The sequence below is a fragment of the Elgaria multicarinata genome, chromosome 6 (genome assembly GCF_023053635.1).
Source record: "Elgaria multicarinata webbii isolate HBS135686 ecotype San Diego chromosome 6, rElgMul1.1.pri, whole genome shotgun sequence".
In the NCBI taxonomy this organism is placed as follows: Eukaryota; Metazoa; Chordata; class Lepidosauria; order Squamata; family Anguidae; genus Elgaria; species Elgaria multicarinata.
The window spans coordinates 9,057,350-9,084,526 of NC_086176.1; the positions used below are offsets into that span (position 1 = coordinate 9,057,350).

At 47.1% G+C, this 27,177-nt stretch overlaps 1 protein-coding gene across 1 annotated transcript; it reads left to right on the forward strand.

The window, feature by feature from the left end:
* The first annotated feature begins 1,696 nt into the window (after positions 1–1,696).
* Positions 1,697–26,892, forward strand: NOP2 (NOP2 nucleolar protein). The gene is made up of 16 exons (XM_063128983.1): positions 1,697–1,842; positions 7,785–7,827; positions 9,321–9,394; positions 13,111–13,379; positions 14,488–14,531; positions 14,671–14,819; positions 15,946–16,145; positions 19,635–19,724; positions 19,816–19,903; positions 20,014–20,154; positions 22,742–22,881; positions 23,178–23,267; positions 24,904–25,026; positions 25,104–25,201; positions 25,308–25,438; positions 26,350–26,892. Exons 1-16 carry the CDS (start codon positions 1,737–1,739, stop codon positions 26,667–26,669), a joined length of 2,106 nt encoding a protein of 701 aa, XP_062985053.1. The 5' UTR covers positions 1,697–1,736; the 3' UTR covers positions 26,670–26,892.
* The last annotated feature ends 285 nt before the right edge of the window (positions 26,893–27,177 follow it).

A 27,177-nucleotide genomic window follows, 5' to 3' on the forward strand; every position in this document is an offset into this window, starting at 1 on the left:
CGGCTTGGGACCACAATACCTGTCGGAACGCCTCTCCTGACGTGAATATACCCGGTCACTATGTTCAACATCTAAGGTCCTCCTCCGTGTGCACACTCCGAGAGAGGCTCAGAGTGTGGCAAAGAGGGACAGGGCCTTTTCGGTGGTGGCCCCCAGACTATGGGACGCTCTCCCTGACGAGGCTCGCCTGGCACCAACGCTGCTATCTTTCCGGCGCCAGGTTAAGACTTTCCTCTTTGCCCAGGCATATGGCGGCACATCTTAATCACCCACATGTTTATTTTAATGGTTTTTAATGCTTCATGTATGTATGTTCTGTGTTTTAGAATTTTAAATTTTGTATACTCATTTTAATCTCAATTTTAGAATTTCTGTAAACCGCACAGAGAGCTCTTGCTATGGAGGCGGTATATAAATGTAATAAATAAATAAATAAATTTTGATACTGTATTTTGTATTTGTGTTTTTAACCTGTTGGTAGTTTTATTATGGTTTTAATTTTTGTGAACCGCCCAGAGAGCTTCGGCTATTGGGCGGTATAAAAATGTAATAAATAAATAAATAAAAAACTTTTGTATTCTGGTTTTAAGCTTCCACGTTTTATATTTTGTGATGTAATTTTGTGGTTGTAATTTTTTTGTGAACTGCCCAGAGATCTTTGTCTGTTGGGCGGTATTGAAAGGAGAGATAATAAAAATAAAAGCACACACTCCTCTTTCTTTGCTGAACACGTTTGGTTCCCAATTTGAGCTACGGTAAATTCTTTGGGTTTTAATCTTTTTATTATTTCCAAACAACAGTAAATAAAAAACACTAAAAAACAAAATATACCTATAAAGACACGCCCACAAAAATGAGACAAAGCAAAATCAAACAAACAAAACACCAAATAAAATGTTCTTCCAATATTCTCCTCAGCAAAAATATATAACAATGTTGTTGTTATTATTGTTATTATTTTTCTTTATCACTGTCAAATCCAAATCTCTCATTTCTCTCTCAACATTTTTTACACTATTGGTTGAATCCACAGATATACAAGTCATTTTTTTCTCATCCCTTCATAAAGTTTACAAAAGGTTCCCATTCAGTTATAAATCTTACAGTCGATTTTTCTCTCATTATTGCCGTGAGTTTCGCCATCTCCGCTAGCTCGAACATCTTCAGTAGCCATTCCTCTGTTGTGGGCACTATTTTGCCTTTCCATCTTTGTGCATATAGCAGTGTTGCAGCTGTCGTCATATATAAGAATATAGTCCCATAGTTCTTTTTCATCTTGTTGTTGTGATGAAGAGGAAATTTCACCAGGTTCCTCATATATACAAATGACACCTGCTGAAATTCCCTTTTCAATACAACTGTTAAAGATACAGGAGCCCTGTCCTCTTTTTCATAGGGTCACCCTAGCATATGCCACCTATACATCATTTTGTAGAAAAATTCTTTAAGGTTGGTACTTATGAGCTTACGGTAAATTCTGAGGTTTCTCACGGCAGCCCTGGGTTGGAGGTAAGGAAAGCTTCTGTTGAACTCGGAATCACCCTCCTCCTCTGACTTAAGAATTAAAAGTCTATGTATGAAACCACCGAGCCAATCACAAGGCCTCAAAACTGAAGGGCCAATCAGGGTCCGCGTCGAGGCAGGCCGGAAGGAAGTCAGTCAGTCTGCGCCGGCTGCCCACGTGGAGGGACGCGACGCGTGGTGCTGAGGCAAGCAAGACCAGGCCGGCCCAGGCCATGGGGCGCAAGTTGGACCCGACCCGTAAGGTGAAGCGAGGCCCAGGGCGAAAGGCCCGCAAGCAGCGCGGAGCGGAGGAGGAGCTCGCCCGCTTTCTGCCCCCTGGTACGTTGCGACTCTCTGGGCCGGTCCCGCCGGGGTGTGAGCTGGGCAGAGGATTGATTGCCCAGGGCTGGCTTGGCCGCTGCCGGCTCTCCGCTTTAGCAAGGGGCTCGGGCGTGCTTTTAAGTGGGCAGAGCGAGAGAGCGCCATGGCGCGCTCTGAACCGTGGAGACAGGCCTAATATTCCCGAGTGTGAGCCTGGCTCCGCAGTCTTACTTCTTACCTAGTTCGGAAACTTCCGCTAGTTCAAAAATATGGCAGCCAGGTTGGTCACCGGTACATCTAGGCTTGAGCGTATTACCCCAACATTAAAATCACTCCACTGGCTGCCGATTAGTTTCCGGGCGAAGTACAAAGTGTGGGTCATTACCTTTAAAGCCCTACATTAGTGGTTCCCAAACTTTTTCAGGTCACCGCCCCCTTGGTTCCACAAACTCATGCCCTGCGCCCCCTACCCCACCCTATAAAAACCATTATTCAGAATAGCGGTTTTCAACGACCCACTACGGAAGATAATAACAATAAAATTCAAAACAGCAACAATTAATTGAATAGTTATTCAAAATCCAATTGCATTTTTTTAGTTTATTCAATTAAACCTAATTGATGAACTTGATCCAGTGATACCATCTTTTCAAAGTCTGATAGTCATTTAGCAAGAATATTAGATATCCCATTTAGTAACTAGGGCAGAATACCTCACTATTCTGTAAATTCTTAATGTGATGGATGGGCTTGATGAAGTGATGCCAGTTTCCCAATGTCTGGCATCACCACGTGGTCTTAAATCACCACGTTTAGTAATCTGGAGTCAATTTCTTTGCTTGGAGAGAAGTAGGCAGACCACACTAAAACCACATCCCACCAAATAGGATGTTGGAAATGCAACCAGGAGCTCCTGAACCACTCTCCATAGTGCAGGATAGCGATCAGAACTTTCTTTCTGTAACCAAAACTCCTGGTACGGAAAAGACCACCTCGAGCGCCCCCTGCCTCTTAACGCCCCTCTATGCAATCCCAGTACCACCCACTTTGGGAACACTGTCCTACATGGTTTGGGTCTGGGTTACCTGTGGGATCGCCTTCTCCCATACAGTCCGCCCCGCACATTCAGGTCCTCTGGGGTGAACTTACTTCAGCCAGCTAAAACCAGGCTGACATTAGTTTCCCAGAGGACCTTTTCTTCTGTCGCCCCCGGATTGTGGAATGGCATGCCAGAGGAGATTCTTAAAATTAACTCTGTGTGTGATTTTAAGGCAGCTTTAAAGCCTAGCCTTTTCCGGCAGGCCTATCCAGATCAATGTTAAATCAAGAATTTTTAAGATGTATTGATTCCTGTTCTAATGTTGTTCCCTGCCTCGATCCAAAGGGAGAGGCAGGTAAGAAATGAATATTTTATTTATTTATTTACCCGTATTTCTTCGATTGTAAGATGCCATCGATTGTAAGACGCACACTAATTTCAGTACCACCAACAGGAAAAAAAACCCTAAGACACACCCGCAATTCTAAGACGCACCCCATTTTTAGAGATATTTATATGGGGGGGAGGAGTGTGTCTTAGAATCGAAGAAATAGGGTATTACATTTATATCCCGCCTTTTTTCCTCCGAGAAACCCAAGGCAACATACATAATCCTCCTCCTCTCCATGTTATCCGCACAACAACCTTGTGAGGTTGGTTGGGCTGAGAGTCTGTGACTGGCCCAAAGTCACCCAGTCGGTTTCCATTGCCAAGTGGGGACTAGAACCCGGATCTCCCGACTCCCAGTCCAGCACCTTATCCACTATACCAGATGGTCTTGCTGTGTGCTTGACTCCATCGGACGGGTGTCTGCCCTGTCCAGCATTCTTTGCCAGAACGCTACTCACTACCTGGTGTTAGCTAATCTACTGGAAGTTGGCCAGTGGTCCACCAGTGGACATGATTTACTTTCAGCCCACTCCTGATGGTGCTAAAGGTGCAATCCTATGCATAGCAGTACATTCTGTTGGACTTGCTTGGACTAACTTCTGACTTTATGCAGCCACTTAATATTACACTTCCTTATTGTTAGCAAAATGCCCAGTTCAGATCTCATCTCCACCATGAATTCAGTAGGTGGCCTTTGGCAAACCACTATGCTTCAACCCCTGAATCAGCAGTAGGGGGATACTCACCTTACAGTGCAGTTGAAAAGGCTCTTTAATTTTATTTATTTATTTATTTATTACATTTTTATACCGCCCAATAGCCAAAGCTCTCTGGGCGGTTCACAAAAAAGGCGTTGTAAACGGAATATTTTTTAACACATGATGATGATGATGATGTCTGTTGGGTCTTTTAACAGGTCTCATGCTTGTTTCTCCTTTATTGTGTCACATGGAATCAGTGACTTTTGTATTGCAGCTCATATTTTTATTATCTAGAATGTAGAGTTGTAAAATGAAGCCATTGGGGGACAGGATTGGGTTTTCTCTTCATTTTTTTCAGGAAAATCTGGAATATATTTAGTAGATACTTTCTTATGACATCTAAAGTTATTTTTACTGCTTTGACAATATAAAAATGTCATTATACTTAGCGTAAAAAGTTGTACTACTTGTCATACTTATGAAATTTACAGAACAATCCTATCAATGTTTATTCAGGAAACCCACTGCTTAATGGAGCTTACTCCCAGGTAAACACATGTAGGATTGCAGCCTTACAAGAAGAAAAAACTTAGTTTTTATAAGTGAAGTTCTGAATATACCCAATACTAGGAAGAGAGAATGCTTCAAGCTGTTGCACTCTGTGCTATCTAAGCACATGTATCTTAGTTTTTGCCATCTAACAAAAAATAAAAGTTGAAAATAAAAACCAGACATTATGTAGCAACCCAAAAAAGTGCATTATTTGAACAGAAACTGTCTCAATACAGTCACAATATTAAGGACTAGCAGTGTATTTGAATGTCGCATTAAATAATAACCATATTGAAAACATGCTCTTTGTCTACAGCAGCCTTCCTCAACCTGGGGTGCTCCAGATGTGTTGGACCGCATCTCCCAGAATGCCCCAGCAGCTGGCTGGGGCATTCTGGGAGATGCAATCCAACACATCTGGAGCGCCCCAGGTTGAGGAAGGCTGGTCTACGGTATATACATGAATCATCATTCTCTAATGCTGTACATTGTCTTACATTGCTCCAGTCTCCATTTGGAATTTGAGAAGAGAGGCAGAGGTCTGCTATAGCTTTGGGCCTTGTGTCTGACAAGCACGACACCAAAACAAACCCCAAGCTTCAGCAGAACTTTGGGGCTGAGGAGGTGAGGGGTTCATCTCCTTTCCTTTATAGCTCCAGATTCATTAGAAGCCCTGGGCTCATCTTGCTTGCTGGAGCCTAGTTCCTGTCAGCACGGTGAATAAGATTATCAGACCTTACACATAATCCAGACATATGTCAGATCCTCGTTGATGGAGGATGTTGAAGATTTTTCATTTCAAAATCTTCAACATCTTTGTAAAGAATCATGCCCTCTCTATAGGGGTACCTTGTTCTCTTTCACTTTCTATGACACTCTGTATTCAGTGTGGGGTGATATATGAAGCATTCTGGCTCAAGGCAGATATTCCCTTATGGCTGAAGGGGACACCAAAGGCCATCGCTTGACAACATTAAAAAAGCAGAACCAGATACTCATCAGTCACCTTTCAAACCATCCTGTGAAATCTGTTAGCATAGCTCACTTTTTTTTCTTTGCTCAAGTGATCCATGTTACACATTTCAGAGGAGAAAGGGAAAACATCAAACTCCTCCTTCCAAGTCTAAATATGGCGATCAGTCTCACCAGCTCTTGATCTAGTTACTCCCCCATGTATGCTACTGCAAGCCCTTTGCAGGAAGAATGTGTGTCTTTTCCCAATGGTTTTGAAAGGTAGGCTAGCTGACTGATGCTGACTTGGCCAAGTTCACCAAGTAAACTTTACGGCTGACCAGGGACTTAAATTCTAGTCTGCCTGGTTCAGGTTTAGCAGCCCTATATGCTGTGCCATACTGGTTCTGAATGCCATGAGGGCTGGACATTATTTGGTCAGAAATGTTTTGGTCAATTGAATGTTTAAGTATTGTAAAATATTGGTCAGATATTTTAAAAACATGAACTTTATTAGAAAAAAAACCAGTCTCAGACTTTCTGAAATCTAATTTCTTGCTCACATATTTTGTGTGCAGGCACCTTCCATTCTTTAAGGAATCATAGAATCATAGAATAGCAGAGTTGGAAGGGGCCTACAAGGCCATCGAGTCCAACCCCCTGCTCAATGCAGGAATCCTCCCTAAAGAATCCCTGACAGATGGTTGTCCAGCTGCCTCTTGAATGCCTCTAGGGTGGGAGAGCCCACAACCTCCCTAGGTAACTGATTCCATTGTCGCACTTCTCTAACAGTCAGGAAGTTTTTCCTGATGTTCAGCTGGAATCTGGCTTCCTTTAACTTGAGCCCGTTATTCCGTGTCCTGCACTCTGGGAGGATCAAGTAGAGATCCTGGCCCTCCTCTGTGTGACAATCTTTTAAGTATTTGAAGAGTGCTTTCATGTCTCCCCTCAATCTTCTCTTCTCCAGGCTAAACATGCCCAGTTCTTTCAGTCTCTCTTCATAGGGCTTTGTTTCCAGACCCCTGATCATCCTGGTTGCCCTCCTCTGAACGTGCTCCAGCTTGTCTGCATCCTTCTTGAATTGCGGAGCCCAGAACTGGACGCAATACTCTAGATGAGGCCTAACCATGGCCGAATAGAGAGGAACCAGTACCTCACGTGATTTGGAAGCTATACTTCTATTAATGCAGCCCAAAATAGCATTTGCCTTTCTTGCAGCCATATCGCACTGTTGGCTCATATTCAACTTGTGATCTACAACAATTCCAAGATCCTTTTCGTTCGTAGTATTGCTGAGCCAAGTATCCCCCATCTTGTAACTGCATTTGGTTTCTATGTCCTAGATGTAGAACTTGGCATTTATCCCTATTAAATTTCATTCTGTTGTTTTCAGCCCAGCGCTCCAGCCTATCAAGATCACTTTGAAGTTTGTTTCTGTCTTCCGGGGTATTAGCTATCCCACCCAATTTTGTGTCATCTGCAAATTTGAAAAGCGTTCCCTGCACCTCCTCGTCCAAATCATTAATAAAAATGTTGAAGAGCACATGTTGAAGAGTGTATAGAAAGCTATATATGGGAGAGTAGTTCAGCCTAGCCTTCTGCCCAGCATGCTGGTTTTCTGGGACCCTGTTCAAATGACATGCTAAGCCATGGTGGTTAAGCATTTTGAGCTAAACATTATGGCTTAGCATGTTATGTGAACCATTCCTATCCATGGTAGCTACATAACCACCGTCCGAACCTATCTGGGGAGCACTGGAGTGGCAACGGCTGATTTAGAGCTTGCTATATAAGAGCAAACACTCCATTATTTATCCCTTCATTGGGCTGTTGAGGCTGTAATGCCAAATAATGGTGTGGTGTTAGGAGAATGAGCCTTGGGTTGTGGTGCTCTCCACCCATCACACACAGTGGGTAATAGCTTCTGATCCTTGTTTGCAGCGAGCCATAATTTCCTACTTGGTCCAGACAGACAAACCGTGGTTTCTAGTAAGGAGAGCAGCAAAGCTAGAGGAAGAAAAGCAACTTTTCTCCTGTGTGAAATGTCTATTTCCTCTAGCTTTCTCTGTCTGTTTAGGTTTCGCTCAAGCCCACCCCACCCCCGACAACAACAACAAAAACCTCTTAAAAGGCAGGGATCTCACCTGGTGGGGCACTTCTGTCACATGGGGGTGCAAGGCTTGGGCAGCTCAGTCTCTCAGGCAAAACAGGTATTTCCACTTGAAATCATGTTCACTGATGTCTTAAATGCAGCCAGGATGCTTTTCTGTTCTTGTTTGCTATATTGCTCAGCCTCCAATGGATTTCTTCTTTCCCCCCCACTCCAGATCCTAATGATGCAAGGAAGCTTTCCGGTCATGCTCGGCGAAGGTTAGTTGCAGAATCCGTCATTCTTTTATTAAGAATGAAAATCCTTAACTTTGTTTTAATACGGCTGCTGCTCACCAGTAAAAGAAGGTTTCAGTTGATTATCTGTTTTTAATTAGCTAATTGATATCGAAATTTAAATGAGCGTGTTATCAAGACGTTACTGTAGATACCGAAGATATTAAAAGGAATTGTGAAAATTTACAATTCGATAAACACCACCTGCCAATCCATAGTTAGGGCATCTTTTAATGCGATTTACTTGTGATGATGGCGCTTAGCGGTTTAGGCCTGGCCATCATGGTGGGTTCTTCTTAATGGGGTTACGGGAGGTGAATCTTGCAGCTTCCCCTGGAAGAATGTATTTCTTATAATGCAGCGAGATAACCCAGGTTAGAAATAAACATTGAAAGGGCACTTGATACATAATTAGCAACGCATTGCCCATCCTCAAGTGTTGATTGGTTGGTATTGAACAGCAGAAGGTGGGTCTGCTTCTAATTTGACCGAGCTAAATAATTGCTGTACTTTTCCATGCGATTCCATTTTCTTACGTTTCTCACGTGAGGTACTGGTTCCTCTCTATTCAGCCCTGGTTAGGGAGACATGATAGCACTCTTCAAATACTTAAAAGGTTGTCACACAGAGGAGGGCCAGGATCTCTTCTCGATCCTCCCAGAGTGCAGGACACGGAATAACGGGTTCTAGTTAAAGGAAGCCAGATTCCAGCTGGACATCAGGAAAAACTTCCTGACTGTTAGAGCAGTACGACAATGGAACCAGTTACCTAGGGAGGTTGTGGGCTCTCCCACGCTAGAGGCATTCAAGAGGCAGCTGGACAACCACCTGTCAGGGATGCTTTAGGGTGGATTCCTGCATTGAGCAGGGGTTTGGACTCGATGGCCTTGTAGGCCCCTTCCAACTCTGCTATTCTATGATTCTATGATGTTGTTTTGCAGCACGTCTGGCCACAGTGACCCTGTTCACACAACACCCCCTAATCCACAGTAGTTATGAATTTTGAATTAAGCATTATGGCTTAGCGTGTTATGTGAACTATGACTTAGTGTGTCGTGGGAACCATTCCTGACCATGGTGGCTATATAACCACGGTTTAAACACGTTCACTGACCATTTGCTGCAAACAGGTTAAAGGGCCTAACCATAGCTTAGCATGTTGTCTGAACAGGCCCAGTTTATGTAACAGAGGCTTATGCATATTTATGGGTAATATTAATGATATTAGGAAGGCAAATTATAAGCTCTGATATGTATCAACTATTTCATAGTTCTTTTAAAGTACAGTTGCCATCATTTTCCAAAAATAAGCAGGTTCACATTTTCATATAGTAATTTCCCCCCCTAGAACAGTAACACAGGACAACCAAAACTTTAACCTTACTAATTTGAGTAAATAGATGTATAGTGTATCGGCCTCCTTGTTTTTACTGTCTTAGACACAGTTGCTGTTTGCTCATTCTTCTGTCTGATTTTAGAGCTGCAAAGAGACGAATCAAATCTGCAAAACCCCAGACAGGCAAGAGTATCCTTGACGTCCAGGCGCTGACAGGTAAAGGGGGTAGCAGGTGGGCGTGGGAGGACTGTGTTTCGGTGCCTAGTGCTGATCATCAGTGCCTAGTGCTGAGATAGATCTGTATCTACAGGGTGACTGTTGGATGTTTCCATCTATTACTTGTGTGGAGACCAGTTGGGGTGTTTCACTGCAGGCATTGGCTGGGATCCAAAGGGCTTGTTTAAGCAGCAGGGGAGAGTCCTGATTTCTGCTCATTCTGCCCCCCCCCCCCCTTTCAGCTGCACCCCTCCCAATGCCACATCCCACTCTGTTCTGAATGGTCTTATCAGCTCTGCTTCTGCTGACATTTAGGAAGCTGTCTTCTGGAGGAAGACCTAATCAGAGAGGGCGGCAATCTTGGGCTGTATTTGGCAGAAGCAACAGAATCCCTAGAACGGGGGAGAGCAATCCTATGCCCCCTAGACAGTGTCTGGGGCATAGGATAGTTCAGATTCCTGGGTCCAAGGTCAAAGACAGCACTCCAACCTTGGACCCAGGAGTCTGAGCGCCCCAAAGAAAGACCCAGCCCTGCTGCCTCTCTGAGCTCACAAAAGCGACTTCAAGAGAGGATGGTCAAGGGAGCTTTTCTGAGGGTGGGGGAGGAAAGGGGACTAGGGAAGCAGGGATACAAGCCCTCCCCAGCTTCCTTCCCTCACCCTCCGCGGAGCTCTAACTTAGACGATTGCCTCTGTGCTCCTGCTGTGACTAGGATGCTCATCAGCCTCCAAACTCGGAGGCTGACCAGTGGCTGGACAGGATTGTGCCGTAAGGCACCTTAAGGATGACCTCATTTATTGTGGCCTGGTATTTTCATTCTTTGACACATCTACAACCCCTCTTTGGAGCATCCCCAAGGCTTTGTACCATGTGGCATCTGCCTTTATATGTGTCAGTTTCTGATGTTTCATAGGCAGTGGTTGCTTCTTTATCCTACAGGACACTACTGAGTCAGGAGATCACAAATATCTGCTCTGTTTTAAAGTCAGAAAGCCTAAAACCTTTTAAAGCAATTATGCCCCTAGAGTAATTATTCACGGCTTGCAGTTGATTCACTGCTTGCAGTCTTTACTCCAGATGGAAACTCAGGGCCTTGCTAGACCTACCGGATAATCCGGCCGGGAGTCAGGGCGACAGCGCGCTACAGCTAGCGTGCGCCGTTGCCCTTTTCCAGACGTAACATGCGACGGGGCAAGGGAAAGCCCCATTGCGTCCGCCATTTTTTTTAATCTTAAAGGGCCATGTGCTCAGGAGCGCACCGCTGGAAAAGGTAGGGTTTTTTAAAAATAAATATAGGGTCCCCTGCTCCCCCTGCCCCTGATTTCCCCCCCCCCCCACAATGCCTGATGCCCCCCCTGCCCGCCCGCTCACTCGCCTGTCCTCCATGCCTTGTCCCCCGTCCTTCTTTCTCCCCGATGCCCTGTCCCCCGTCCTTCTTTCCCCCATCCGCCATGCCTTGTCCCCCATCCTTCTTTCCCCCTGTCCGCCGTGCCCATTCTTCTTCCCCCGTCCCCATGCCTGTTCTTCTTCCCCCGCCCCCTGTCCCCGATGCCTGTGCCCGTTCTTCTTCCCCCCCCCCTCTCCTGCCGGGTCCGGCCTTTCCCCTGGCCCCTATCTCCCCCCCCCCCCCGTGATTCCCCCCCCCCCGGCCCGATGGGCACAGTGCTCCTATGAGCGCTGTGCCCAGTCTGTGGCTTCTCCCAGCTACTCGCAAGTAAGCAAGCAGCCAGGAAAAGCCACGAAAGTCGCTAGACTTTTCGCAGCCCCGGGCTCAGGCCGGGGCTGCGGAAAAGCCAAGCCATAAGTGAATCCGCTTATCCCGGCTTAAGGGAGGTCTTAGCCCGGCCTGACCCCGGAATTCCCTGTGCGTCATCTGGATGCACAGGAGGGAGACCGGGCCTCACACCGCGCTAACCCTTCATCTAGCAACGGCCTCAGTGGATCACAAGTTGTGCAGGGTATGTTTGCAGAAGATGGAAAATGGACCTGATCTTTTCTGTTTCCTCACAGCAGGAGGGTGTCGATCAGGGTGGCTGAGAAGCAACGGGGTTGGGTTTAGCTCCTTCTGAATGAATGAATGAATGAAATCTTTATTGCTAAAAGCGATAAGCCATCACAATTTGACATACCGTGTTTCTTCGATTGTAAGATGCCATCGATTGTAAGACGCACATTAATTTCAGTACCACCAACAGGAAAAAAAAACCCAAGACACACCCATGATTCTAAGACGCACCCCATTTTTAGAGATGTTTATATGGGGAAAAAAGTGCGTCTTAGAATAGAAGAAATAAGGTAGTTAGAAAAATGATATACAAGTAAAAAGATGAGCTAAACTAAATGGAATAAAAATAATTTAAAATAAAATAAAAATAGTAAACAAAAATTTATGCAAAGTCACACTAACATAAATGAATTGCTCCCCAGTGGGGTATGAGATCAGCACATATAAAAAGGGCAAAATCTCCAGCTGCCCATTATGATACTTGGAAATGGTCTTGATGCCGCGCTCTCAATTTCCTTGCAGCCAAGGCAAATTTTAAAACCAGAGCAGTAATAAATACGTTATTGCCGGCCAGCAAGGTACAGGTTTGCTCAAGGGAAGGTCGGTTAGAAAGATCACGAAGAATGTAATCGTGAAATTTTTGTCTAGGGGATGTATATTAAGGGCATCGCAACAGATAATGTTGAATCTCCTCCACTTCCCCTGGCTCACAGATGCAGAGTCTTTGGTGCACAGGGGTGTTATTGAATCTTCCCTTTAAATAGGCGGAGGGCATAGACGGAAAACGCAAAGGTGTAAATGCTTTTCTAAGTGGTGCCAGCATAAAATTGATAAAGTACTGCTCCAGCCCAAAAGATGTTTTGAATATTGGGTACCAGGAGGAATATGCCATTTGGGAAAGTAAATGAAGGTCCCGCCATTTGGAATCAAGATAAAAAAATCCTTTGATAAGTTGTTTGACTCTATTAGAGGAATAATTTGGTAGAAGGAAAGGAAAGGAACCTCTCGTGCAAGCACTTGAGTCATTGCTGACTCCTAGAGGGACGCCTGCTTCCGCTGACGTTGTCTTGGCAGACTTTGTAGCGGGGTGGTTTGCCATGGCCCTCCCCAGTCGTGGTTACCTTTCCCCCAGCTAGCTGGGTACTCATTTTACCGACCTTGGAAGGCTGAGTCAACCTGAGCCGGCTGCCTGAAAACCAGCTTCCGCTGGGATCGAACTCAGGCCGTGGGGAGAGTTTCGGCTGCAGTAACTGCCGCTTACCACTCTGCGCCACACGAGGCTCTTAATTTGGTAGAGCTTCCACATTAATCCCGTAATGATAGAGTATCGTGCTGACCGAGTTTGCCCAAGAACTTCGAGACAAGGATTATAATTGCTCTAAGTAGCATTTTTGGGGGGAGCCAGGAATCACACATGCTAGCCAGCTTCAGCCAGTATAGGGCTAGTGCAGCATGTGCCCAGTTCAGGTCCTTATCCTTATGACAAAACCTTTGATTTGCTGATACATGTGGCGGAGCTACAAATATTTTCTCTTCCCTGCTACAAAATGTATTTTAATTGGGAGGTTTTTAACACCGTTTCCTTCCCTGAAAGAAAATGTCTCACTAACTAACGAAGCACTCCTCAGAACAGGTCTGGGGGCCGATACTTAAGAGGGCTGGCAGCTTTTTGGAGGCCTGTTTCAAACTGTCTCTTTCTTTCGCTCTGCAGCTACAGAAAAATCATTGGAGGCTGCAGATGAGGAAGCCACGTTGCCGGATGGCTGCCGGGCTGGTTTCAGCGATGACAATGCCACGTGGCTTACTCCTTCTGTTCCCGGGAAGAAGAGATCCAGGCCTGAAGAAAGCGATGAAGAGGAATGCGAAGCACTCAGTGGCAGTGACGGGAGTGAGGGTCCCTGGCAGAGTGACGGAGAGGACAGGAGCGAGGACGGGATGGTGGACGATTATGGCGCTTTGTCTTCCGGGGATGAAGACGAGGTAAGAACCCCTGGCACGTTACTTTGGTCACTCTTGCTACAAATGGATACCAGTACCTCTTACTGATTGAGCTGCAAATTGACAGTCTCCCGGTTTGAATCTTTATATCTGCCATGAGTTCAGTATGCAGCCAAAGGCAGGCTGCCCCCTCTCACGCCCCTGTGCCCAATATAGGGATATAATACATGCGAAACTGCATTAGCCCCTTCTTTCCTTAACCTTCCAAAAGATCTGGTTGATTCACCCTCTGTTAAGATGAGAACAGCCTTTTCCTGGGCAAGGTTAAATGTCTTTCCCTTGGCAGACTGTATGGGGCACCTCCAGGGTATCCCCAAGGAAGTAAAAAATAAGCCAAAGGCAAGGGCGGAACCAAGGAATCTTCTGCAGTAATATTATTAGTAAAAGGTTTATTTAAATGCCAAGAGAAGCAGAGTTGGAAGGGGCCTACAAGGCCATCGAGTCCAACCCCCTGCTCAATGCAGGGATCCACCCTAAAGCATCCCTGACAAATGGTTGTCCAGCTGCCTCTTGAAGGCCTCTAGTGTGGGAGAGCCCACAATCTCCCTAGGTAACTGATTCCATTGTCGTACTGCTCTAACAGTCAGGAAGTTTTTCCTGATGTCCAGCTGGAATCTGGCTTCCTATAACTTGAGCCCGTTATTCCTTGTCCTGCACTCTGGGAGGATCGAGAAGAGATCCTGGCCCTCCTCTGTGTGACAACCTTTTAAGTATTTGAAGAGTGCTCTCATGTCTCCCCTCAATCTTCTCTTCTCCAGGCTAAACATGCCCATTTCTTTCAGTCTCTCCTCATAGGGCTTTGTTTCCAGACCCCTGATCATCCTCGCTGCCCTCCTCTGAACAGTGTGTCGTGTTTGTTTATACTAGTTCATGTTTATATTACAAACTTAAATACACATATGGAAAATCGAAATGCATTTGGTTATTTATGATCAAAAGTGCGGAGACTTCCGGCCTGTGCCGCTACCCCCATCGCTTCCTACACCTTGGGTTGTGCATCTGCATTATCCATCTCGGAGTGTGTAGGGTACTTCTGGCATTGGATTAAGCTGCTTCTTTTTCTTTCTCTGTGTTTTGTTTTTGAAATCAGCTCCTGCCTATAGAACAAGCTGCCCAGAAAGAGAAACTGGAGGGGTGAGTAATCCAAGAGAAGGTTTTGTCTGTTCATGAGCCCTTTGTCCTTCTGGGGGATGAAAGAGCTCCGCCGCTCCTCGTCCCCCCCCGACGTTTGTTGTAGACGCTCCTGCTTAAACGGTTCTCTTCTCGGATGCAGGCAGAGTTCCAGCGAGGATGACAGTGAGGATGAGGAGACGGCGCCGCACAAGCAGGACGTGGAGCAGGACAAGGAGACAGACCTGCAACTCAATGTGGAGGCAGATGAGAGTTTTGTGCTTCCGAGTGGGCAGGAGATAGAGAAAGAAGATATCCTTCCTTTGGGTGACTGCTCGGTGTATCGATTAAGATAGGGCTACGGGCAGTCACATGCTTCCTTGCACATCTTTCACTTTGCGTCCCTTTTCACCTGCCCACCCCCTTGTTTAAGTCCAACTCCAGCAGCGGTCAAAGGGTGGAAAGCCTGGCTTCTTGCACAGGTCCATTTTAAGCCCGGGTTACGTAGGTTGGTGCAGCGCTTTGAATCTTTAGATGTGGTGCCACTCCAGATAGTATCTACCAGGGCTGTGCTCCGCTTCGGATTGGAGAAGCGATAGCGAGGCGGCCTGATTCACCTCCGACAAAGGCGGAGATGGATCGGGTTGGGGGAGCTGCGGATTGAGACCAAGCGGATTCTTCGCCTCGATCCGGAACTCCAAAAAAAAGGTAAGTGGGGGCTTACCTGGCGCTGCCGCAGTCTGTGTGGCAATGGCGGGCAGAGCCAGGTAAGGGACGGGGGAGGGCGGCTTACCTGGCTCCATCGTGGTCCAGCGGCGGCTTCAACTGAGGCTGAGGACTCAAACCGGAAGACCAGGCCGCGGCTGCGGCCTGGTCTTCCTGTTTGAGTCCTCAGCCTCAGTTGAAGCCGCCAGCAGACCACGACAGAGGTAGGTAAGTTGTAAGAGGGTATGGGGGCCTTACCTGGCACTGCCGCTGCTGCAGAGCTCCGATTTGGATCCGGAACTCTGCTGCGGAGCAGAGCAGACCATAGGCGGATCAACGCGGGGCGGAGCAGACCCGATCGGGAAGTTGCAGGTCGGGGGGGTCCGTGCACAGCCTCAGCCAAAAGGCTCTCAGAGCGGCTTACAATGTATCAATAAAGAAGACAGTCCCTACCCTCAGGCTTACATTCTAAAAAAAAAAAAAAGACATGACACACAAGGAAAAGTGTATGGGGAGGGAAGAGGGAGAAAATAAAAATAAATTAAGGAGACTGCTTAGGCTGGTGGAAGGCCCTGCTCCGTCCTCTCATCTCCCAATGGTATCAGGGCTGCATCAGCCTTGGCGAGCTGCTGCTTGACAGAGTAAATGGCAGCATGGGGCCAGGCAGCTCGACAGTCCGACTCGGGAGGAGGCAGCTTCGTATGTTGGCTGTGGCCCTTAACTGCCTAACCACCTGCTCAGCCGCCTGACCTCCAGCTCATTCATCAGCGTATAAAGGACAATATAGAGGTGCTTCAGGACTTCAGTACGAAACGGGAGGAGGGCCGCTCGCGGCAGGAGTATCTGAGCCTCCTGCGTCAGGACCTGGCTGCGTACTACTCCTACAGCGACTTCTTAATTGGGAAGATGATGGACCTCTTCCCACTCTCTGAGGTACTGTTTTTCCAGAATCCTAACTGATTTTCAACCCGGTTAATTCCTTCTTAGGGATGCTCGTCTTTTATACCCTGTTGAACAGTAAGCCTGCGAGCGGTCTCAGAATTCGAATAACGAGCCAAGCAGACTACAAGATCCGTTTGCTGTTACAAGCTGGGAGGGCAAACTGTAGCGGAAATGCTCCGTTTGGCTTTAGCAATTCCCCGGCCGGAGAAGGGGGGTCTGGCTCAGCCAGCCCAGACACAAGTCCCTTTGCTGCCGCTTGTTAACCCTTTGCAGTCTAGGTTCTCAAGGAAACCATGCCACACTCCAGAATAGGGACCAAACGCTTTTATTATTTACACACATACACTGTCATAAGGGTCCACACGTTAAGGTTAACACTTAGGAGGTTTGGGGGAAGAACACGGACAAAGGAATAACACACATAAACAGCAGGGACTGACACTTCCCTCTTCCCTCTCACACACTCAAGCCTAACAGGATTCGCACTCGCTCCCCGCTTAACCACCCACACCAGCCGTTACTCCGACAAGCTCCCTTGCCCCAATTGTACCCAAACCTAGACTAAAACATATCAAACATTTAACTCTGCAACTCAACTTCTTGTTGCTCACTCCGACTTGGCTTTACGCCATTCGAGCTAAACTCCTTCCCTCAGTGGCCGCGTGGAGCCTCCGCCATCCAGCTGGTCCGGCCTGGATGCCCCGACTCACCACACACACGCTAGACTCCTAACATGCACAGGAAAGGTGCCTTAGGTGCCTAAGCCTTTTATCCCTTTCTGGGACCCCCTTGTCACCAGACCCACCTTGACCAATCGAAACCCCATAGCAACCCACACCTCTCCCAAAGGGAGGGGGGAATGATCCCAGACATTACACAGCTGCAACTTGTTACTCTCTCTCCCCCCCCCCCCCCCCCCCGGTACCAGCCCGAGGAGGCGTTATCAGATTCCAGGTGCTTCTCACCAAGCGTGGCCTTGGCATTTTGCTTGCTACTCCCTTTTCGGACACAAGAAACCCCTCTCCCTGAGATGAAGCAAAAGATGTTCTCTTAAAGCAGCCTTCTTCAACCTGGGCTGGGGCATTCTGGGAGTTGTAGTCCAACACATCTGGAGCGCCCCAGGTTGAAGAAGGCTGCCTTAAAGGGACCATGGGCTCAGCCCATGACACAAACAATTATGCCTGTCTCTGAAAGCACTGAAAATACCAAGCCACGTTCTGTGTGAGTAAAGGTGAAGCCCCCCCACATGTACCAAATGCCACCCTGGCCCAGATTGGTTCCGAAAGGTTTATTTATTTATTTAATTTATATACCGCCCCATAGCTGAAGCTCTCTGGGCGGTTTACAAAAGTGAAAAACAGTGAACGTTAAAAAGTATACAAAATTTAAAACCATCAAAAATATAAAAAACAACAGTATCCAGGTTAGCATAACATCACCTTTGGTGTGTGTGTGGTGGGCGGGAGAGGAGAGACGGAAATAAGAGGGATTAAGGGCAAAGCACGGGTGAAGTGCTTTGCCCTCAATTCATTGGCTCAATTCATCAGCCAAAACTTTGGCTTAGGCTAAGGGTTTAGAACTAAAAGCGTGACTTGAGCTTTCCAGAATGGAAATGGCAGTCTCCGCTTCCGAAATTCACCCTGCCTCATTAGGGCTGCGGCCTCGAGGTGGAACAATGGCAGGGGCATCTGGTTGGCCCCCGTGAGAAACGGGATAATGAATTTCGTGGATCTTTGACCTGACCCAGCAGAACCTGGTCTTGTCCTTTATGAATATTTTAACCTTTTGATAGCTTAAATGTAAGCTTATATTGGAAAGGCTGTTACTACTACAAAAATACTTATAAAAATGACAATTGGGTGCTGCCACACGTGCCTGAATCATCTAAAAAGCAACGTGGAGAGGGAATTGTGGAGGAACTCTGGCGATAGGACAAAGATGCTGTATTTCTTGTTTTATTTGTTGAAAAAGTTCCCTTCTCAGTTCTGGACTTTCTCTCAGTAGAGGCCTTCAAGAGGCAGCTGGACAACCATCCGTCAGGGATGCTTTAGGGTGGATTCCTGCATTGAGCAGGGGGTTGGACTCGATGGCCTTGTAGGCCCCTTCCAACTCTGCTATTCTATGATTCTACCAGGAGAGCAAGGGTCTTTGGCCGTTCCTCTGTCTAAGGCAGTGGATCTTTTCCATTTCAAAGAAGCTTTTGGGGATCAAATTCCAGTAATCGGCTGGGCTGAAATTGGCCCCCCCTCCACCCCCGTCCCATTGTTTCCAATTTGCATGTCTACTCAAGTTCAGGCGCAGATTGAGAGACTAGCTCTGGTGCCGTTAAAAATGATTAAAATCTTTAATAGTCCTTGTCGGTGTCTGGAATGCTCGACGTTTCGGATTAGAAATAATCCTCCTTCAGTTGCTGACGCTGGAAACCTTATTCTTATATTTTGAATATTCTCTGGAGCCCTTTTCCCTTCTGAGCGTTCTGCTGAAATCAGAAGTACACCACAGAAAGCTCAGCTCAGTGCTATGCAGAAGTAAAGCCTCAGGAACCACAGAGCCATGCTATGAAAGGTAGAAAGGCAGAAGTGTCAGCAAACTGGAGCATCTTTGCAGTACTTTAAAATCGAGCATATTCTCTCCACCTCAGCACGATGCGTTTCTACTCCTATGTCAGCCACAAGAAGTTCAGCTCGTTGCAAAGCAGAATCACAGAAAGCAAAGAAGGAGGATTTTAAAAATCCAGAGTTAATATCAGTCTCACAGCCAGGGAGCAAGCAGACTGGGATACCTACCCCCCCCTTCCTCTACCCTCACCTGTTTCTCTTGCAGTTATTAGCAGAACAATATTGTGAAAAAGCAAGTTCATCCCTCTCTCATTTTTGGCACATAAGTGGTTTGACTTAGCTGGGAAGAGAGCTCAGAGCTGCCAGCAGAGGGAGGCTGAGAGAGCAGCAGCTTTATTTCTATAGGGGAGAGGGAGAGAGACGTAGCAGTGCAGTGCCCTGTGCAACATCTTCTAGCTTGCTCCAAGGGTTGGCAGCAGCAGGGAACAGGCCAACATGGCAAGGTAAAAAAAGGTTACCTATAAGCCCCCACCCACCCCAAGAGGCAACAACAGAATGCCCAGTTGATCAAAGCGAACGTCAGAGGCAAGTGCCGGTGATGTCGGGAAAGGGGTCGGGTGACCGTGGAGGTCTCCGCAGGCCCAAGGCCTGGGAGGCGCTTGGGTGCCAGAGTTCACACAACTCTCAGCTCTCACATGGACATGAAGGGTGGGGTGGGGGTGGGGTTATGCGTCAGTTGGTGTATGTGGTTGATTGATCTGCACGTAAAGTTCATATAATTAACCAATGACAGCCCTACAACCTTTCCCCCCATGAGTGAACTGTCATAGTTGTTCATCCATGATTCAGGGAGGTTCTCGTCCTATTTTTTATTGATTGATTGTGGCGTAGAGGAAATCTCTTTTTCTCGTTTTGCTTTTAGTTGGTTGACTTCTTGGAGTCCAATGAGGTTCCTCGGCCTGTGACCCTCCGTACCAACACGCTGAAGACACGGCGACGGGACCTGGCGCAGGTGTGTCCATGAATGTCTGCCCCCAGCCCTCCTCTGCCCGACTCCTTCCGTTGTAAAAAGGCCTCACCCTTTCCCCGCTTTCGTCCTGCAGGCCCTGATTAATCGTGGAGTGAATCTAGACCCGTTAGGAAAGTGGTCAAAAACTGGGCTTGTCGTGTATGACTCCTCTGTGCCCATAGGTGAGTGAGAGGCTGCCTCCCTCCCCACCCCTTGCCCTTGGACAGCTTGCTGGGGCATCTCAATAGTTAGCTTCTCATTGCTTTGTCTGTGCTTCCACCTCCACTGCTAGGTGCCACTCCGGAATACTTGGCCGGGCAGTACATGCTGCAAGGGGCCTCCAGCCTCCTCCCCGTCATGGCTCTTGCCCCCCAGGAGAATGAGCGCATTTTGGACATGTGCTGTGCCCCAGGAGGCAAGACCAGCTACATAGGTACTAGTAGAGAATTGGGATGGGATGAGGAAATGTGTTCATGTTCTCCCTTTCTTGTTGTTTTGGAGTGGTCCACTGAGTGTTCCGTTCTGTCTGCTGATAAGCAAAGCTCATTGAGGAAAGGTTCTGCTGGGCCCTAGACGAGGAGGCACCGCTCAGCTTCTCCGTACAGCCAGTCACCTGATTCTGTAGTGAATGGTCATCGGTTCCAGGTCTGCTCTGCTAGTTTAATTTGATTCCAGCAAGGTCAGAGCCTTGGTTGCAGGCCAGGCAGAGAGGGAGCAAGTAAGACAGCAGCAGCAAGTGCTGAACCTTGCTGGGCTGAGCTTGCTCCTGCTCCACATTCCTGAGTGGGCCTCCTAGCTGTATCTCATTCCCCTACTTGGAAGGTTCAGATGGAGATGCAGGAGTGAGAAATTCCTTGACTTTTGCTTCACGGCCCTTGCCCAGGCACAATGGGCCTCTGGTGCAGGTGGTCTTCCTTCCTGTGGGAACTACCTGTCGTGTTTCTCAAAACCTCCTGCCTTTGAGGCCTGCTAAGTAATCCGCAAAGCTTTATTCAAGCAGTAAACATCTCTTCCTACCTGAAGAGAGTCTAATCTCTAGGAACTTTCCCCTAGGCAAAACTATGCAAACTAAGCGAGACCATTGTCCGTTCAAGAAGAATGGAAAGCCCTTTCCCAAGACACGTTAACTTCAGAGACACTGGTTGTGATGCAGCTTCTGACGGGATGCCAGCCGGGCTGACTTTCACCTTCCTTTAGCTCCTCCCATTTTAGTCTGCAGCGTACTCTAGGATCAGCTAACCTCTCTGCGCTCTCCCCCTCGGAAGAATGTTGGCTTCCCACTGACTGTGTATTATTTGCCCTTGAGGAGATAAGCTCTGGAGAAGGTTCGCTTCCAGCTGGTGAAGAGCCCGTGAGAGCTTTCCCCTCTACTGGTACAGGCTGGCCTGTTTCTGACGCCAACTCCTCTACTTCAGAGTCTGATTCTCATTGATCACCTGAAACACCTTCTTCCAACCCAGGGGGAGCAGGGCTAGACATGAGACCACCCTTCAAGAGACAGTGCCTGCCAAGAATGGGATGTGGCCACCAAGAGGGGGATGTGGTGTTGCGGGAGAAAGGGGAACACTGGAGGATGAGATCTCCTTTCTTCTGGCCAAGCAGCTAGGCTGTAATGCAGCAAACCCTGAATTGGCCACGATTGGTGCCACCCATGTTCCACCCTGAGGATGAGGCTCAGGAGTTCCTTCAGGTTCAGTGGGAGACATGAGCCAGGTAGTCCCTGATGCAGATTTTGTTCCGGAGTCCTAGGCAGTCACTGTCTCTGCCCCACCCACTCCCCTTTTCTTTGCATTGGGCCTCTCCGCAGGCTAACTTCAAATACTTCAAATCAGGGCAGGAATTCTTCCAGCATTCTGGGGTGCGCTGTTAAAGCATAGCGGTTAAAAGAATGAGCTTTGATCTAGATTGTCCATTCAGCTCTCTGTCAAGGACTCACTGGGTGGCTCTAAGCGGGCTCCTCAGCCTCCGTGTGCAAAATGGGCGATAATACTACCTTAAATAAAATAAGTAACAAATAATAATGTAAGTAACAAATAATTTAGAAGTTAGTGCAGTTTTTATTTATTGATAGCATAGCCCTTACGAGGTGGCTTGCATAATAATAAAAATACAAAGAACAATTTAAAACCCAATCACAACATTATCTGAAAGCAGCATTAAAACTATTTAAAATCACAAGCCAGTTAAAAATAAACAAGTGACAATAAATTTTAAAAAAGCTAAAGATTTTAAACTGTTCCTTTGGATGATTAGGAGACTTAAAAAAAAAAGCAGTATCAAATTAGTTTTTAAAACCCACTTTCAATTTTGAAAGTCAACACTGCAACGTCAAATAACCATTTCGGTGCTTAACTAAATATTTACTGTCTCTCTAGCTTCTGGAGAATCTCGGTTTCTTTATGTATTACAGAAGTTGAACGTGCTACAAGTGGTGCTCTGTTTTCAGGGAAACTAGGTCAATCCTAGCATATTTTTTTTGCCCATTTGTTTTTGGACCATTGAGATGCAATAAATAGGGATAATTGAGGATTTTGTCTTACCTATGACTTCCCCCCCCCCACCCCCCAAAAAAAACTTGTTCGCCAAGTAGTGGTCCACAACCTGCCATGGCTGTTCCTTTCTGTTTTCCTGGGTCGTTGGCTTGAGTACTTGCCTGTTAAGGAATCCATTTCCGTTTGTAGCTGGCCATCTGGCTGGGCTTAAATACCTTAATAACTGGCCTTAGGGAGGAAGTGGTCCTCGGTCGAACCTTTCTTCAAAGAACTTGCCTCCTGGTGGGCACCTCAATTGCTTTGGCTGCTCTTCAGTGCACACGTAGGAGGAGGGTGCACAGGTAACCCAAACTCTCCGTTCTGTTTTGTGGAGGGAGGGGTAGAAACAGGGTTGCCTGGGAAGCGCGCAGCAGAGCAGAGAAGTGTGAGAGGAATGGAAGACGCTTGTGATCAGGACTGGAGAGGGTGCAAATGAGCCAACTCTCAGTTTTAACCCACCCACCCCCTTTTTGCGTTCCACCCTGGCAGCCCAACTGATGAAGAACACCGGTGTGATTCTGGCCAATGACGGCAACGCTGAGCGATTGCACAGTGTAGTTGGAAACCTGCACCGCTTAGGAGTCACAAACACTGTTGTGAGCCACTGTGACGGGCGGCAGTTTCCCAAGGTATATGGCTGAGGGGCCCTGGAGGGGGTGGAGCCTGTTGCCATGGCCTGCACGGATCTCAGAGTGCTTGGCCAGTGAGTCTCTTGAGGAAGGGCAAGCAGGACTCCCAACATGCAACAGGGTGAGGGAGGGGAGCGCTTCACGGGGATGGGCAGGAACAGGTGCAGCTACCGCGTCTCCTGCTTCATTGGCAGATTTTCATTTGGTCTCCAGGCAGCAACCTGAGAGAGGGGTTGGATACTATATCGAAGCCATGGAGAAACTTCCTTCTCAATGTATTTCTCTTCTCTCCCAAGGTCCTGGGTGGTTTTGACCGGGTCCTGCTCGATGCACCCTGCAGTGGCACAGGCGTTATTTCAAAGGACCCCACAGTTAAAACGAATAAGGTGAGTTGGGCCGTGATCACTGCGCAGCAGGACATTGGGCTCTAGATTTTCATGCAGAAAGTAGCCGGTTGGAGAAGAGGAGCCCAGAACTGCATAGCTGCTTCCTCATTTTTATGTGTTACCAAACCCTTCATATGAGTGTCTTTTGAGGATATTTGAAGGAAGTGAGAGAGGCTATGTGGGTGTGTTGACGAGAGACTTGCTTGACTGGCTAGGAGACAAAACTTCTGGCTACAGTAAATGGCTGCCTTGGAACAATTGGTCATAAAACCCACCAGAGGGGAGGCAGCCCTCGACTTAATCCCAGGACCTGGTGCGTTGCTGAAATGATTCGAAGCAGTGACCACAGAGCGGTCAAATTCAGCATATATTGTCAGTAGAAAGTTCCCCAGGAAGTCTGGGTTCACATTTGGTTTCAAAAGAGGAAGCTTGCCATAAAGGAAGGGATTTCTTCAAAGCAAGTCAGAAAGTGAGGGAGGAGAGGAGGTCAGATCCTTCCTGGATGCCTGGAGATTATCTAAAAAATACAGCAGGAAGAAAGTATACCACAGGTTAGGAAAGGTGCTAACAAATCCAAGAAGATGCCAGCATGCTTAATAAGCGGAGCCCTGGAAACAATAACAGGCGAAGCTCTCAGAAGCCACTCCCATCACGTGCTACCCAAGAACCTTTGACGAGAGATGCTAAGCTAGGCAACCTGGTATGTCCAGAAGTTTTAGACTGCAGCCTTCACAATCCCTGGCTGAAGTTTATTTATTTATTTCATTACATTTATATACCGCCCCATAGCTGAAGCTCTTTGGACAGTTTATAAAAGTTAAAAACAATGAACATTAAAAACAGATATACAAAATTTTAAACCCACCAAAAGTATCAGAATAAAAACAATGTCCACTTAAAACATGAGACGGCGTTTCTCTTTTCTATAACAAGCAGTACAGTTGCGAAATTCCACGCCATACTTCACATCTGTTGGTAGTCTTTGACCTTCAGGATGGACGTCGCCATTTTCCTACCCAGAATTGCTGACAGGGTGGTGGTGGTTGTCATGAGAATAAAAATGGGAGAGGACGAGGATTATGTACATTGGGTTCCATAATACACTTTCTTCTTTTTTTCCCCTTTTTCTTTTTGTTGAAAAAGCCATGGCCACCTTGTGATTTATCACTTTTTCTTCCCCTTTTCATGCACAATGCATTATTTAGTTTCTGTAAGTGGCATCCATTGCAGGACATGAGTCCTTTTCACAGGTGGTATTTTCACAAGATAGGGGTTCTCCAGTTTGGGCTGCGGGGTTATGTGAGTTGTAGTCCAGGCTGCCTACCCCTGTGCTCGGAGTTGGACGTGAGTTCTTCTATAGTCAAAGCATGTAGTCTACTACTGAGCCCTCCGCAGACCACAGTTGAAAGTCTGACAGACAGCAGCTCCATCATCTCACCTGTACCACAAATTTGCTAGGTGGTCTTAGGTGAGCCATTGTGTCTCAGCCTCAGTGCCCAGTCCCCTGGGGCGTTAGGTATGTGTCTGCCTCTGTGTATGATGATGAAAAGTGGTTCACGACTCAATACTATAAGTAAAGCACTTTGGACACTGAAAGCATCATCATCATTAACCTCCATCCACCTTTCTCTTTCAGGACGAGAAAGACATTTTGCGCTGTGCTCACCTACAGAAGGAACTGATTCTCAGCGCCATTGACTCGGTCAACGCCGCCTCTGAGACTGGGGGCTACCTGGTGTATTGCACTTGTTCAGTCATGGTGAGTTTCTTTCTTCTCTCCAGCCTCCACTGTGAGAGACTTTGAGGCATCTGACTGCCTTTGCTCTGTGTTGGCAGGTAGAGGAAAACGAGTGGGTTGTGGATTATGCCCTGAAGAAGCGCAACGTCCGTTTGGTGCCGACAGGTCTGGACTTCGGCAAAGAGGGATTTACCAGGTGGGCATCTTGAATCCTAAGACTGGAATGTGAGAGCAGACCGTCACGCTCATGTGTGGTTTTTTTGCCCTGGGAAATGCGCAACGTTTTCTGTGTGTTCATCTAGGTTTAAGGAACGTCGTTTCCATCCTTCTTTGAAATCCACACGGCGCTTCTACCCTCACACGCACAACATGGATGGCTTCTTTGTTGCCAAACTCAAGAAGTTTTCCAACGCCATTCCCAAGGCCCCGAAAGGTAATGGATCGAAGAGTTTGCCTGTTCGGGAACCTTGCTTTGCTGCCAAACAAACCCCGTTAGAACTTTGCACCCTGGAAAGGCAGATTCATTAGCTTCTCAAGCAGAATAATTTCTGTAAATGCTGAAATTACTTGGTTTTACTGAACTGTTCGATGTGAAACTATTAGCCACAGAACCTAACAGGAGTAAGGCCAGAGAAGCCTAATCTTCCTTTTGAGGAAGGAAACCTTATCCTGTTCATCAGGGCTATTTACTTACAAGTAAACATGGTTAGAACCAGACTGTTATGTGCTGTTAGCAGGAAAGTGGGGATTGTGTGTTAAGGTTACAACCATCTTTTCTTTTAAGCAGTTGGTTCTGGTGTTAATATAATCAGGAACAAAAGAATATGTTAAAGGCGGCCACTTCATCTAATAGTGAGTGGTAGTTTTTAGTTCAGTATCTCAAAAAAGTACCTATACTAACATGACATGATGCAAATGTGTCCCAGTTGAATGGATTAGGCTGCTGAGAAGTCTTGTATTCTGGTAGCTTGTCCTAATTGCAACCAGGAAGACATAATGGGAGTAATGTCAGGAATAGTAGAAAAGTTCAGGCTGGGGCTTATTCCTTTTCACTCTCAGAGCTCTCAGCAGAAACAGGGGCCAGAAACTTCCTCTTTAAAATGTATTTACTACAAGCTGACGTTGTCAGGAGTCTGCTGGTTGCCCTGGGGGGTAGCTCCTTGGAAGCCAGCTGCTGTGATTTGCCACACTCCCGCAGTCGTAAAACTACTTGGTCCCTTTACACAAGCGAGTGCGCTTGCGATGTTCGCTGTGCCCTTTTGCTACTCCTACCCTGCGCTTTCTTCCCTGCTCACAGCAGCCTTGCCTCTACCGTTCTGGCATAACTCTTGATTCTCTTTCTAGAGGAAGATCCTACCGGGGAGACCGCAAAAGAGGGGTCCGCCCCGGTAGCTGCTGAGCCTCTGCCGAAAAAGAAAAAATACGCAGAGTTGAAAGCTGTTAAGAAACAGACTGCAAAACGGGAGCTTTCTGCAGCAGTAGAAACCAAGAAGCAGGCTAAAGGAGAGTTAAAAGCTGATCAGAAGAAACGGCTCCCGGTGTCCCGGCAAGGCTCCTTTCAGAAGCGGCCCAGGCCCTTGAAGCCTGCTCGGCCCTCCCCAGGCGGCCTGAGGGCTCCATCAACCCCCGGCAAGAAGCGCAAAGTGCACCGAAGCCACCAGTAGGAGAACGTTGCATTTGCTTGATGCTTCTCTAAGAACTGCTGGCCGGTGCTAGTAAGACTGGTGGGAGATCCTCTCAGAGGGACTTGTCCTGGCAAGACCTGTGCAGGGTTGGCGCTCTGGCATTCTTCTGGAGGGAACTGAAATATTTAATTTGCTTTTAACCCTGCTTAAGAGTAGAGACTGAATGAGGCCTATAAGTCATTAAATTTTTTCTACCTGTTTACATTCTGTGTTTAGGGTTTTATTTCTATTCCCAGTATTAACTGCCAGTGTCCACCCTTGATCACTGGGTTCTGCATGTGAGAGCTTCATTCTGGAGGTCTGCTCTCCTCATAATCTGAAATTCCCAAATTATTGTGTCTTTCCACCTTTTGCTGTATTTATTCTTTGGGTATAGAATCATAGAATAGCAGAGTTGGAAGGGGCCTACAAGGCCATCGAGTCCAACCCCCTGCTCAATACAGGAATCCACCCTAAAGCATCCCTGACAGATGGTTGTCCAGCTGCC

Coding starts and splice junctions, on each gene's coding strand:
- NOP2 (XM_063128983.1), top strand. CDS start 1,737: ATGGGGCGCAAGTTGGACCCGACCCGTAAGGTGAAGCGAGGCCCAGGG. Junction 13,380..14,487: donor CTTCCGGGGATGAAGACGAG/GTAAGAACCCCT, acceptor TTTTGAAATCAG/CTCCTGCCTATAGAACAAGC. Junction 14,532..14,670: donor CAGAAAGAGAAACTGGAGGG/GTGAGTAATCCA, acceptor TCTCGGATGCAG/GCAGAGTTCCAGCGAGGATG.